The 14,486-nt window shown below is 47.8% G+C and overlaps 1 protein-coding gene across 9 annotated transcripts in view; it reads right to left on the bottom strand.

Annotated features, from left to right (window-relative positions):
- POU6F1 (POU class 6 homeobox 1) overlaps nucleotides 1-14,486 on the bottom strand; it is a 32,588-nt gene that overhangs the window by 13,035 nt on the left and 5,067 nt on the right. The window contains exons 1-3 of one of the 9 annotated variants that reach the window (XM_024347843.3): nucleotides 10,203-13,688; nucleotides 6,585-6,679; nucleotides 3,979-4,174 (exon numbers count right to left, since the gene is read on the bottom strand). In XM_024347843.3, the coding sequence (XP_024203611.1) occupies nucleotides 3,979-4,174; nucleotides 6,585-6,632 (244 nt within the window). In that variant the 5' untranslated portion in view covers nucleotides 6,633-6,679; nucleotides 10,203-13,688. Of the gene's footprint in view, nucleotides 1-3,978; nucleotides 4,175-6,584; nucleotides 13,712-14,486 lie in introns of those variants that run through there. The other 8 variants (XM_016923378.3, XM_054663334.2, XM_016923376.4 and 5 more) reach the window with 8 other exon arrangements.

Below are 14,486 nucleotides of genomic sequence, written 5' to 3'. Positions count from 1 at the left end.
TAAGGACTGTCACACATCAACAGAGGAGTCTGAAGCACACGTGTGTCAGGGAGGGCCGGAGCTAGAAATGATGGGAGCGGCTGTCCTTGGTTCATCCTGCCACTGAATCGCTGTTCATCCACCTCCAGGGTACTTTTGGATGCAGCTGCTGAAAGGGCAGGAGTTCCTGAAGGGCAAAGTCCTGGAAGCAACAGTCCCTGAAAATTGGACAGGTCTGTGCTGCACTACAGGATCACAGGGGCTCTCCAGGACAGCCAGCTTTTCTCTGCTATTCCCTGAGGTCTAAAGTCATGTGAGCAGCTTCAGTGAGCTTCTAAATGAACTTCCCGTGACCTGCAGCTTTTTGCCTTCTCTTGGTACCTTAGCCTACACAGGTACTGGGGTACCCCTACCAGGAAACTTCTTCACAGCCATACAACGAGGAGAAGGGTTATTATTTAATATATGGTTAGTTAAAAGGAGCCTAGGAGTTGAGTGATGGATATAGGACCAGATCACTGGCTTCTTTTTATTTTAATTTAATTTTTTTTGAGATGGAGTCTTGCTCTGTCACCCATGCTGGAGTGCAGTGGTGTGACTTCTGCTCACTGCAATCTCTGCCTCTGGGGTTCAAGGGGTTCTTCTGCTTCAGCCTCCCAAGCAGTTGAGATTACAGGCGCATACCACCACGCCTGGCTAATTTTTTTCTTGTATTTTTAGGAGAGATGGGTTTTCACCATGTTGGCCAGGCTAGTCTCGAACTCCTGACCTCAAGTGATGTGCCCGCCTCAGCCTCCCGAAGTGCTGGGATTACAGGCATGAGTCACCGCGCCTGGCCAGATCAATGGCTTCTTAAAACTGCTGGGCATATATTTCTAGGCTTTAATCCAGGCCTACTGAATCAGAATGTCCAGTAGTGGAGGCTAGTTACCTCACCTCTCTTTTTTCCTTCAAAGCTCCCCCTGCGATATGGCCAAGAGTGGGAACCACTGAATCAGATAACCGCAAAGGTTCTGTCCAATCCTGCAGTACTAGCCCATGTTTCAACTTGGGAAGGCGTCAACCTCAACTCAGGACTATACTGTTCACAGCATGCAATAATAAAACCCAGGTAGTTTAAGGAATTCAAGAGACAAGCACACACCAACAAAGGCCTTATGAAATAGTAAAAGAAAACAAAATGACAGGTTTATCTCCTCTGTGGAGGGAAGATACATTTCTAACTCCAGAAAAAAAATCAGGCTGGGTGCAGTAGCCCACGCCTGTAATCCCAGCACTTTGGGAGGCTGAGGTGGTAGCATCACTTGAAGCCAGGAGTTACCAGACCAGCCTGGGCAACAAAACAAGATGCTATCTCTACAGAAAAAATAAAAATGAGTTAAAAAAAAATTAGCAAACATAAGGAGAGTCTGAACATGTGAAAATTTTAAAAACATTTTGTTGGACAAAATGTGACAAAACATAACAAGTAAGTGAGAAAATGGGAAAGTGACAAACATAAATGATGAAAGCTTACCCTCTAAAGAGGCAAAATATTCATTTTATTAGGGCATATTTAGTAGGACCATGGAGTCCAAGGTTTTACATACATTAGGGCTGCTATTGCTTCCTGCAAGACTGTACAGAAAGACTAAATGAACTCACAGAAACATCAACAATGTACCTGTTTCTCCACAGCACCACTCGATATAGTTGTTGTTTTTTTTTTCTGAGACAAGGTCTCACTCTATCACCCAGGCTGGAGTGCAGTGGCGCAATCTCGCCTCACTGTAACCTCCACTTCCCAGGCTCAAGTGATCCTCCCACATCAGCCTCCAGAGTAGCTGGAACTACAGGCATGTGCCACCACACCTGGCTAATTTTTGTATTTTTTTGTAGAGACAGAGTTTTGCCATGTTGCCCAGGCTGGTCTCGAACTCCTGAGCTCGAGCAATCCACATGCCTCAGCTTCCCAAAGTGCTGGGATTACAGTTGTGAGCCACCATGCCTGGCCACCAGTATAGGTTTTATCATTGCTTATTTATTTTCTGGCTTAACAGGCAACTCATACCTTAAAGTCAATTACTTTTCTTCTCATTGATAGCAAGATTTTATATTTTTCCATGAAATGACTTCCTCCTATGTTAATAATTAATTTCCCTCCAAAGGGAATTTTATTTTATTTTAATTTGAGACGGAGTCTCACTCTGTTGCCCAGGCTGGAGTGTAATGGCGCGATCTCTGCTCACTGCAACCTCTGCCTCCCGGGTTCAAGCGATTCTCCTGCCTCAGACTCCTGAGTAGCCAGGATTACAGGCGTGTGCCACCATGCCCGGCTAATTTATTTATTTATTTTTTTAGTAAAGACGGGGTTTTGCCATGTTGGCCAGGCTGATTTCGAACTCCTGACCTCAGGTGATCTGCCCATCTAGGCCTCCCAAAGTGCTGGGATTATAGGCATGAGCCACCGCGCCTGGCCTCAAAGGGAATTTAGTAGACTATCACACACAAAATTTTTTAAAGGACCAATACAAAAACATTCAAAGCAGCACTGTTTATGAAAATGAAAACCCAGACAATTTGACAATGGCCAAAACCAGAAGCAGGTGTGTGACTCTATGTCAATAAAAGACATAGGTACATGAAATTACGTGGTGGTGTCATACTACTTAGTCTACCCTCAGTGGCCACAACAATAAAAATATGTATGTGTGACAAAGACTGGATAGTAATTTAGAGTGATACAAACCAATAGATTCTGTTTTCATCCTGGAAAAGTTTCCTGTTACTTAGTTTTATTTTAAAAACAGGAAACCCTTCTTAATATTGCACACCTAGAAAGTTTCCACCACTCTAAGCTGGCAGCTTAGGTGGTGCCATCAAAATACCTCCCTTACCTGCTTGATGGTGACTAAAATTCCTTTATAGAGGAGGAGGCGTTTGTGAAAGGCTTAGACACACAAACCCCTGGAAGAAGATGCACACTACACAAACACTCACGAAAACCATTGATTTAAGATCCATTTCTGAGAGCGAATTTGGATAAGGAGCAGAATTAAGGCACCAGAGGAAATGAGATATGAAGATGGATAAATGGGTGAAAAGTGAAGTGAGGGCATGATGAATAAACCTGAGAAACCTCCCCTGTTTTCTGAAAAGGGGCTCCACTGCACAATGGCTATGCTGAATGGAAGGAGTGGCAGAGATGTAGGGTCCTTGTCTTCCCTGCCTGGTCCCCAGGGCACTGCCCCTTGGGAACAGGTGATGACCCATCCTGGCCTCAACATAGAAGCAGAGCATTTCCAGGCTAGGGAAAAATGGTCATGTCTCTTGTCATTCCTTTATCCAAAAAGAAAAGAAAATGACTAAGGTTACTAGGGTTCCAAAGAATTTGCATACTGATGTGAAGGTAGAGCAAGTAATGTGTGGCCATGCAGTTTCTTGTTAAGGAGCTGTTGCTTTTCGGAAGTTTGCGTGTTCTGATGTGCTCTCTTCTTGCCTCCTCTTCTTGGCCCACCCCCACCAGTCCAGATCTCCAGTCAAGGGAAGGGGGAATATACAGCAGAAGTCAAGGGGAAATGAATTGGGGTGTTCTGGGGAAACTGAAAAAGGAGGCCCAAGGCTTCCTGCAGAAGGAGATGACTACTCTGCAAGGTGTTAATGAGGAAGACTGATGAGAGGGTGCCCCAAGGCCAGGGAGCAGTGCCTGATCTCCCACAGCTTAGCGGGTTCAACTCCCAGGTTCAACCTCCTAAGCGGAGCGCTACCAGTCTCTTCCCACCTCACCCTGATCCATCCTAGTTTAGGCCTGGAAGTGACACAGACTAGAACTAAAGCTCCAGAAACAAAGAGTGTAGAGTAGCCCTCGCAGCTGACCAGAGGCACAGGCTGTCCAGTGGGCAGGCAGACAAGACCCTAAAACCACCTGAGCCCCAGGGATTCATGCTGGCTCCCCAGGGACCACAGGAAGGACTCGGCACTCAGGTGGAGCAGTACCAGGTGGGGGTGATGGCCTCGTACCAGTTGCCTCTGCAGAGGAGCCCAGGTTGTCTGGCCCAGCTTCACCAGCAGCTTGACTGGCTTCAGCAGGGTCTCCGCTCTGGGAGCCCTCGGCAGCCACACCCTCCAGTCCTTTGCCCTCTTCCTCAGCAGGGAGTTGGGCATCCACTCCGACTTCCAGCACTCGGATGGTCTCATGACCTGACATCACGATGACCTGCAAGCAGAGGACAGGGGCACTGTTGGGATAGGGGCCAGTATAGCCGCAGGGTCCAAAGCTCTGGGTATGGTTTGGGGAGAGAGGGGAGGGCACCTCTGGATGCAGACCTCCTGTCCAGAGGGCTGTGTGCTCTGTGAGAATTCCAGAGCCTGGCGCAGGTTGCAGCTCCCTGATTCCAGGGAAGGAGCTGCTGGAAGAAAGCAGGCCCTGGTGACAGGGAGAAGGGCCTGACGCAAGCTAGAAAAATGTCCCCCAGAGCCAAACCATTTGGGAGCTAATTTCTCTTTGTTCCATCTCTTGGACTCAGTGCAGGGAGTGGCGGATGGCCTATCCTACAACTTGCAAGGATGTCCTCTTGGCAGCTAGGATCTTCGAACGTGGGTATGAGGGCTCCTAACATGGTATCCACAGCTTAAGTCGGGCCAGGAACCAAATCCCTCTTCACTTCCCTTGAAACCATCTGAAAGTTCCCCAAAGATAAAGGGATGGAAAATGAATGCTCCACAATGCTGAGTAACTTCTATCGCCCATGATTCCTTTATTTCGAAAACTCTGGAGTAAAGGCTCAGGATTTCCCTGCAAGCTAAATTCCTGAAACAAGGGTCAAGAATCCTGAAGATGCATCCTCTCCCTCTCTGCCTGGCACCGCTCCTGGACTGCAGCTTTTTTTTTTTTTTTTTTGAGACAGAGTCTCGCTCTGTCACCCAGGCTGGAATGCAGTGGCGCAATCTCGGCTCACTGCCAGCTCCACCCCCCCGGGTTCACGCCATTCTCCTGCCTCAGCCTCCCGAGTAGCTGGGACTACAGGTGCCCACCACCACGCCCGGCTAATTTTTTTGTATTTTTAGTAGAGACGGGGTTTCACTGTGTTGGCCAGGATGGTCTCGATCTCCTGGTCTCGTGATCCGCCCACCTCGGCCTCCCAAAGTGCTGGGATTACAGGTGTGAGCCACCACGCCCGGCCTGACTGCAGCTTTTTATCCTGTGGCCCTGTGGCTCCAGTCCTGCCACCTGCTGTGGGCATGCTCAGACCTCAAGGGCAATCTCCATGCATGAGCGATGCAGGCGGACCCTGAGCCTCCTCAGAACACTCAGTCTCCCTCCCCTGCCCAGACGCCACACACTAGCTCTTCATCACCAGCACGGAAACCCTGCCAATTGGGCCATTCAAGAATCAGAGACAAAGTCTGTAAATTAAACAGCTTTGTGTCAGGCCTCTCTGCATTTGGCCTGTGCCTGAAATCACTCTCACAACACACTCTTTGAGCCTGAAAGTGGATCCAGTCGGAGGCTGTGCTGGAAAAAGTGATGATGTGACCCATCAGCAGAATATGAGATGAGTGAAATACATCCCCAAAGCAGCTCTTGTGCTGCCCCAGCTTGCCCTATGAGGGGCTTCACTCCAATTACATTTTCAGAGAAATTCATCTTTTCTTTTCTTTCTTTTTTTTTTTTTTTTTGAGACAGAGTCTCGCCCTGTCACCCAGGCTGGAGTTCAGTGGCGCGATCTCGGCTCACTGCAAGCTCCACCTCCTGGGCTCAAGCAATTCTCCTGCCTCAGCCACCCAAGTAGCTGGGATTACAGGCACCCACCACCACGCCCGGCTAATTTTTGTATTTTTTGTAGAGACGGGGTTTCACCATGTTGGCCAGGCTGGTCTCGAACTCCTGACCTCAGGTGATCCACCCACCTCGGCCTCCCAAAGTGCTGGGATTATAGGTGTGAGCCACCGTGCCTGGCCTTTTTTTCTCCTTTTAAAAAATGGGCCGGGCGCGGTGGCTCACGCCTGTAATTCCAGCACTTTGGGAGGCCGAGGTGGGCGGATCACGAGGTCAGGAGATCGAGACCATCCTGGCTAACATGGTGAAACCCCATCTCTACTAAAAATACAAAAAATTAGCCGGGTGTGGTGGTGGGTGCCTGTAGTCCCAGCTACTCGGGAGGCTGAGGCAGAAGAATGGTGTGAACCCAGGAGGCGGAGCTTGCAGTGAGCCGAGATTGCGCCACTGCACTCCAGCCTGGGTGACAGAGTGAGACTCCATCTCAAAACAAACAAACAAACAAACAAACAAAAAAGATATAAGTAATAGTAATTTGCAAAAAAAAAATTAGAAAATATGTGTAAGCAAGAAGAAAAACTAAGGAGTAAATTACCTGATGTTCAAACCTTTCCCCACGTAAACTTAAACATATTATGTACACTTTGATTTTACATCTTAAAGTCACAGCTTAACTCCCCAAACCCAGGCCCTGAGAAATCCTAAATGGCAAGTAACTCTGGACAGGTGAAGTGATGGTGAACCCTGGTAAGAAACAGAGAGTGAAGGGCCCTGTGGAGTCCTCCTCTGTTGCCCACACCCCTCACTCCATCACCCTTACCCCCCCACTTCCCACCCCAGAAGATACCTGCTCATTGACAGTCAGAGATGTCTCTGACCCGGCTCCAGGATCCATGGTCACTTGTCAGGGTCGGGTGGGGGCCGGCCCACACCTAGCACATCCTGGGTAAGATGGGATTGGAAAGGCAAAGGGTGATGTGACACAGTAATACAATTTCTATACCATCTAGAAAAGTCAGAATAGAATCGCAGGAAGACAGAGAAGTTAGGTTCTCCCAAGTATCTGTAGAGGTTAAAAAAGAAAAAAAAAAGGATTCTTTTTTTTGAGACAGTTTGACTCTGTCGCCCAGGCTGGAGTGCAGTGGCACGATCTGTGCTCACTGCAGCCTCTGCCCCTCGGGTTAAACCAATTCTCCTGCCTCAGCCACTCGAGTAGCTGGGATTACAGGCATGTGCCACCACGCCAGGCTAATTTTTGTATTTTTAGTAGAGACAGGGTTTCACCATGTTGGCCAGGCTGGTCTTGAATTCCTGACCTCAAGTGATCCACCCGCCTCGGCCTCCCAAAGTGCTGGGATAACAGGCATGAGCCACTGCACCTGGCCAAAAAACAAGATTCTGTTGCATTTCCTACAGCATCCTAGGAGAATCTACACTCAGTAGTACCAGGAACATCTGGGCTTAGGGTGAGGAGAGTAAAGAAAGGGCAAGATATCTGTCCCTGGGGCCTCCCCAGTCCGGTGGGAGAACACACCCAGCAGAACCCAATGGGAATCTGACCCTGACCCTCAGAACCTTAGACTTAGGTAAGGAGCAAGGGAGAAATCTGGGCAGACTTCCTGGAATAGATGGTAAAAACATAAATTAAAGTGCTCTCCAACTTTAATATGCATGATCATCACCTGGAGCACTTAGTAAAAATGTTAGTATTTATATCAATTAAAGTACAGAGTAGAGTGGGACTCAGTCTCACTAAATAAATAAAGTACAGAGTAATAATTTAAAAATAAAAATGTAAATGCAGACCCTTAGACCTTTTCACCCAACTACTCTCAGAGTCTGATTCAGTGGGTGAACATCACAGAATCAGCTCTCAGGTGACTCTGTGACAGTGGCCCAAAGACCACAGTGGCCTGTAACAGAGGAGGTGGGACATCCCAGATGGTGGAACAGCCTGCCCTGTGCAGTGAGGAGTGGGCGAAGCCCTCATATGAGGACAGGTTGTCTGACTAGAGCCACAAACTACAGTCGTTAAGAAATAAAGAAAATAGGTTGGGTGCAGAGGCTCACGCCTGTAATCCCAGAACTTTGGGAGGCCAAGGCAGGAGGATCACCTGAGTCCAGGAGTTCCAGACCAGCTTGGGCAACATAGTGAGGCCCTGTCTGTAACAACAACAACAAAAAAATTAGCTGGGCATGATGGCGCATGCCTATAGTCCCAGCTACTCAGGAGGCTGAGGTGGGAAGATCGCTTGAGCCTGGGAGGTGGGAAGATCGCTTGAGCCTGGGAGGTGGGAAGATCGCTTGAGCCTGGGAGGCGGAGGTTGCAGTGAGCAGTGATTGGTGCACTCCAGCCTGGGTTACAGAACCAGACCCTGTCTCAAAAAAGAGAGAGAGAGAGACAGAGAATGAGGCAAGTAGCTTTAGACACTTTTAAAGGAAAAAAAGCAATTGACATTTATTTCGAGTGCATATTGTATGCTAGACATTTTATATAACACAATTGCTTGCTGTATTACTCATGCCAACACCGGGGGCGTGGGGAATGGGAGGCATTATTATCTGCATGTTACAGATGGTGAAACAAAGCCCAGAGGGGTGTTCTGGATTCACCTTTCCTTTCTGCTATGGTCTGAATGTGTCCTTTCCCCCAAATTCATGTGTTGAAATGCTAATCCCCAAGGTGATAGTATTAAGAGATAGGGCCTCTGGAAAGTAATTAGGAATGGGATTAGTGCCCATAAAAAAAAGAACCAAGGCTCATGCCTGTAATCCCAGGACTTAGGCAGGTGGACTGCTTGAGCCCAGGAGTTCAAGACTAGCCTGGACAACATGGTGAAACCCCGTCTCTACAAAAAGTACAAAAAGTAGCTGAGCGTAGTGGTGCATACCTGTAGTCCCAGCTACTCAGGAGATTGAGGCAGGAGGATCACTTGAGCCCAGGAGGTTGAGGCTGTGGTGAGCAGTGATCTCGCCACTGCACTACAGCCTGGGCGACAGAGAGACCCCAGTGTGAGAGAGATACTTTCACCCTTTCGACTATGTGAGGACACAGCAATAAGGCTCTGTCAGTGAGGAAGTGGGTCCTCACCAGACAACACCACCTTGATCTTGGACTTCCCACCTTCAGTACTATGAGAAATAAATTTCTGTTGTTTAAAAGCTACCCAGTTTATGGTATTTTGTTATAGCAGCCCAAACAGACTACGATAAATTCACATCCCATACAATTAACCATTTTAGCCACTTTAAAGTGCTCCGTACAGTGGAATCTGGTGGGTTCACACTTGTGCCACCATCACCACTGTCTAGTCCCAGAACATTTTCATCAACCCAAAAGGAAACTCCATATCCACTAACAGTCATTCACCTTCCACTGCCACCGCCCAAGCCCTGGCAACTACTGATGTGCTTTCTCTATGGGGTTCCCTATTCTGGATATTTCATGTAAATGGAATGATAGAATATGTGGCTTTCTGTGTCTAGCTTCTTTTACTTAGCATGTTTCCAAGGTTCATCCACATTGTAGCATGTGTCAGAACTTCATTCCTTTTCATGGCTGAATAGTATTCTATTGTATGGATACACTATATTTTGTTTATCCATTCATTAGTTGGTGGACATTTGGGTTGTTCTACCTTTTGGCTATTGCAAATAGTGTATTATGACTATTGGGTATAATTTTTTTTGAACACCTGCTTCCAATTCTTTGGGTATATACCTAGGAATGGAATTGCTGGATCACCCCTGGGGTTTTAGCATCTTCATTGCTTGGCAGAATGTTCCCTGATCAACCAGGTAAGGAGAACCATGAGGTTCTTTCCCTCCTCTTCCTTCCTTAACCCCTCTAGAGTGGGATTCAAGAAGAGGGCAAGCAATTCCAGGTACCTAACAATTTGAAAAAAGAGGAAATGAGCCTTCCCCTTTCAGGTAGGATGAGGGGGTGCAGGAGGGGCAGAGGAATTTGCTGAAAGAACTGGTGAGCATCTAACTACCTCAATGGGGCCCTAGCCTCCTTCTTAGGTGATGTCTCCCCTCAGATTTTTTTTTGTTTTGAGATAGGGTCTTGCTCTGTTGCCCAGGCTGGAATGCAGTGGCATGACCATGGCTCATTGCAGCCTCAAACTCCCAGCCTCAAGTGATCCTTCCACCTTAACCACCAGAGTAGCTGGGACTACCCATGGCCAGCTAATTTTTTTTATTTTTTATTTTTGGTAGATATGAGGTCTCACTATGTTGCCAGGGCTAGTCTTAAACTCCTGTCTCCCCAGATTTTGTACATGGTAGTCTTCCATGAGTTTTTCAGAGAACTTGGCAATTTACCATCACTTCTGGGTAGGAACTGGGATAAGCTATGAAAGTCGTTACACATAGAAGCCATTTGCAAAGAAAATAAGAGGAAGAGACAAAATTGAAATGAAAGCTGCGCAAGGTGAATCTGGGTGCATTATAGCTTGATACATACATTTCTTGGGGAGAAGAATTTTCCAATTCCAAAGGTCATTAGGCGTAAGGCAGCAGTAGCCAATCTTTGTAGGACAACAAGGCATCTGCTTGAGAGGAGCGTTAAGTCTGCTCATAGTCTTGTTGTGGCGTCTGGCTCCTTGCTGCCAACTATGGCCACTCACAGGGAGTGGCTGAGCAGGGGCAAGCGTCCACTTTGTGACTGTGTTATTAGGAGGATTCAGGTAGTGATAAGGCTTGGGTGATTCTGATATCCCTTTCACCCTTAAAATTTGACCAGCTTTGAGGACCTGGGTCCTCAGTGTCTGGTCCTTTAAGTCAAGGGCAAAGTCAGTCCTGAGACATAGCCTCTAGCCACACCTAAGCCCACTCCAACCCACCAACCAGATTTCATTCAGCCCACCAGAAATCCAGGCAGAGCAGAGTCCAAGACCTCCTTTGTCTCAGATCTCAGACTCCCTTGTCTGTCTCTGTCTTACCTTTAGATGGCTCCTATTACACATGTATGTGATATCAACGTCTCTCTGACAAGTAGACACTCAGCATTTTGACTCTGAGCTGTACCCTGTGTGTTCCCCTTGCTTGGTATCTGTGCAGACTTTCCTCTGGACCTGCTGCCATCTCCTTGTCAGGAACTTTCCAAATTTTTTTCGAGCCTCAGGCTGTGGCTTGGTTCCAGTGACTAGACAGCCCTCTTCAGTTTGCTTTTTGAACATTTCCCCAATGACTGCATAAATAGCACGTCTGGATGGCCTCCTTTAAGCCCATGATGCTGTGCAGTGCCCACAGCCTGAAGGCCAGGGAGGAGAGACAATCAGCTGTCTGTTTCAAGAGAAGGAGCTCCTGTCCCCATCCCAGCAGTAGAATCCCAATACATACACAGGTCACAGCAGAGCTGCTCTGGTTAAAGCTGGGGAGAGAGCCAGAGCCCACCAAGGGCCCTCTCCTTTGCTTTCTTTCTCCGGTGAGTTGACTTTGAAAAACGCCTGGATCAGGGCTGGCAAGGCACTCTGGTTGGCTAGCAAATGGCTCACTTATCCCTTGCTTTCCTTGCTAACATCTAAAAACGCAGGCAGGGCTGGGCACAGTAGCTCACACCTATAATCTCAATGCTTTGGGAGGCTGAAGGGGGAGGATTGCTTGAGCTCAGGAGTTTGATACCTTCCTGGGCAATGCAGGGAGACTCTGTCTCTACAAAAAATAAAAAAAATAAAATAAACTAGCCAGGTGTAGTGGTACACGCCTATGGTTCCAGCTACTTGGGAAGCTGAGGTAGGAGGATTGCTTGAGCCCCAGAGTTCAAGGCTGCAGTGAGTTGTGATCACGCCACTACACTCCAGCCTGCACTCCTTGACAGAGCAAGACCTTGTCCCTAATAAATAAATAAATATAAAAACAAAAACCCAAGCAGCCTCAGGGGTAGAAGGAACAGCAAGTGCTAAGGCATTTGCCTACCACCTGAGAATCCAAAGAGGTCCAGGGCCATGCAGGATTTTCAGCGGGGGAGAATGAGCTAGAGGACCTAGTTCTGCCTGTCATTCTCCTCTGGAACTGCTCTGGGCTTAGTGCAACATTCCAAGATACCCAGGAGGAGAACTGGGATATCCCAAACAAATCAAAACTCCCTAGTATAGTCTGAGATCCTATTAGAAGAAATCCTGAAATGCCTTGCCTTTCGTTTTTTTTTTTTTTGTCTTTTTTGTTTTGTTTGTTTGTTTGTTTGTTTGAGACGGAGTCTGGCTCTGTCGCCCAGGCTGTAGTCCAGTGGCACAATCTCGGCTCACCGCAACCTCCGCCTCCCGGGTTCAGGTGATTCTTCTGCCTCAGCCTCCTGAGTAGCTGGGACTACAGGTGCGCGCCACCATGCCCAGCTAATTTTTGTATTTTTAGTAGAGACGGGGTTTCACCATATTGGCCAGGCTGGTCTCGAACTCCTGACCTCGTGATCTGCCTGTCTCAGCTTCCCAAAGTGCTGGGATTACAGGCATGAGCCACTGCACCCAGCCAAACCTTTGTTTTTTCAACACATGTTTCAGTGGCTACTATGTGCTAGGCACTGGGAATTCAATGGGGAAAAACACATTTCCCACCTTTGTCAAGAAATCTATAGTCCAGGCCAGGCGTGGTGGCTCATGCCTGTAATCCCAGCACTTTGGGAGGCTGAGGCGAGTAGATCACCTGAGGTCGGGAGTTCGAGACCAGTCTGATCCAAACATGGAGAAACCCCGTCTCTACTAAAAATACAAAATTAGCCTGGGGTGGTGGCACATGCCTGTAATCCCAGCTACTCGGGAGGCTGAGGCAGGAGAATCGCTTGAACAACAGGGAGGCAGAGGTGAGCCAAGATCGCACCATTGCACTCCAGCCTGGGCAACAAGAGTGAAACTCCGTCTCAAAAAAAAAAAAAAAAAAAGAAAGAAAGCTATAGTCAAATATGGGAGTCAAGGAAATAAGAAGGTAACTACAATACAGTATGCTTAAATTTCATGGTGGGTGAACAGAAAGCAGTAAAGAATCTACAAGAGGGACACCTAACACCTAATGACCTAATGTAGTTGTTGTTTTTTTTTTTTTTCAAGGCGGAGTCTCGCTCTGTCACCCAGGTTGGAGTGCAGCGGCGGGATCTCGGCTTACTACAACCTCCGCCTCCCAGGTTCAAGCAATTCTTCTGCCTCGGCCTCCTGAGTAGCTGGGACTACAGGTGCGCATCACCGCACCAGGCTGATTTTTGTATTTTTAGTAGAGACGGGGTTTCACCATGTTGCCCAGGTTAGTCAGGAACTCCTGACCTCAGATGATTCACCCGCCTTGGCCTCCCAAAGTGCTGGGATTACAGGCGTGAGCCACTGCACCCGGCCTCTAATGCAGTTTTATGTGGTGCTTGTTCCCAGGGAGGCCTGTATTTCAGACATGAAATTTTATGTAAAAGAATCTTGTCCTATGTAGGAAAATGGACTTGTATGGGATTCAGACTTTTAAACTCAGATCCATTTCTGGTTTTATTATTTTTTTTTTTCAGAGACAGGGTCTTTCCATGTTGCCTAAGCTGGTTTCCAACTCCTGGGCTCAAATTATCTTCCCACCTCAGCCTCCCAAAGTGCTGGTATTACTGGCATGAGCCACCATACCTGGCCCATTTCTATGGTTTATTTTATTTTATTTTATTTTTTTGAGACGAGGACTTGCTCTTGTTGCCCAGGCTGGAGTGCAGTGGCATGATCTCGGCTAACTGCAACCTCTGCCTCCCAGGTTCAAACGATTCTCCTGCCTCAACCTCCCGAGTAGCTGGGACTACAGGCGCCCACCACCTTGCTCAGCTAATTTTTGTATTTTTAGTAGAGACGGGGTTTCCCCATATTGGCCAGGCTGGTCTCGAACTCCTGACTTTGTGATCTGCCCACCTTGGCCTCCCAAAGTTCTGGGATTACAGGCGTGAGCCACCACATCCGGCCTAATTTCCTTATCCTTAAAATGGTGACTAGGCCAGGCGCAGTGGCTCACACCTGTAATTCCAGCACTTTGGGAGGCCAAGGCAGGAGGATCACCTGAGGTCAGGAGTTCAAGACCAGCCTGGCCAACATGGGGAAACCCCATCTCTACTAAAAATACAAAACTTAGCTGGGTGTGGTGGCGGGTGCCTGTAATCTCAGTTACTTGGGTAGCTAAGGCAGGAGAATCGCTTGAACCGGGAGGCGGAGGTTGCAGTGAGCCGAGATCATGCCATTGCACTCCTGTCTGGGAGACACAGTGAGACTCTATGTCAAAAAATAAATAAATAAATAAATAAATAAAATGGTGATTAAATAGGCAAGCCCTATGGGATTGTTATGATGATGATATGAGATCATGTAAATGAAATGCTTAGCATGACTCTTACCACAATCATCTTCATTTTTATCTATATGTACATAGAGGTAGAGAGAGGTCAGGTGACTTGACCAAGGGCACAGGAGAGTCAGTGGCAGATTCAAACTTCAAGGCTCTGTTGACCTGCCCCGGACCCCATCCTCCTGACACCACACAGAGCCTCCTCTCAGGAAATGGGGGTAAGGCTGATGGGGACTGCTCTGGTCCCCAAGGCTCAGGACACACTGGAAAACAGAGGATCTCAATTCTGCTCCACACCGACGCCTGTCCCCACACCCTGAACCATGAGCAGAGATAACAGTCTTGCCAAGCTGTTGGTAGGCTAACAGCTAGGCACACACAGGCCAGAGAAAGGAAAAAGAATGATGAGGTGACCAAATAAATAGGAGAGTAGAGTCAAGCGTAGTGGCTCACACCT

The sequence above is a fragment of the Pan troglodytes genome, chromosome 10 (assembly GCF_028858775.2).
Source record: "Pan troglodytes isolate AG18354 chromosome 10, NHGRI_mPanTro3-v2.0_pri, whole genome shotgun sequence".
NCBI classification, from domain to species: Eukaryota; Metazoa; Chordata; class Mammalia; order Primates; family Hominidae; genus Pan; species Pan troglodytes.
This window is presented reverse-complemented; position numbering and strand designations above follow the sequence as displayed.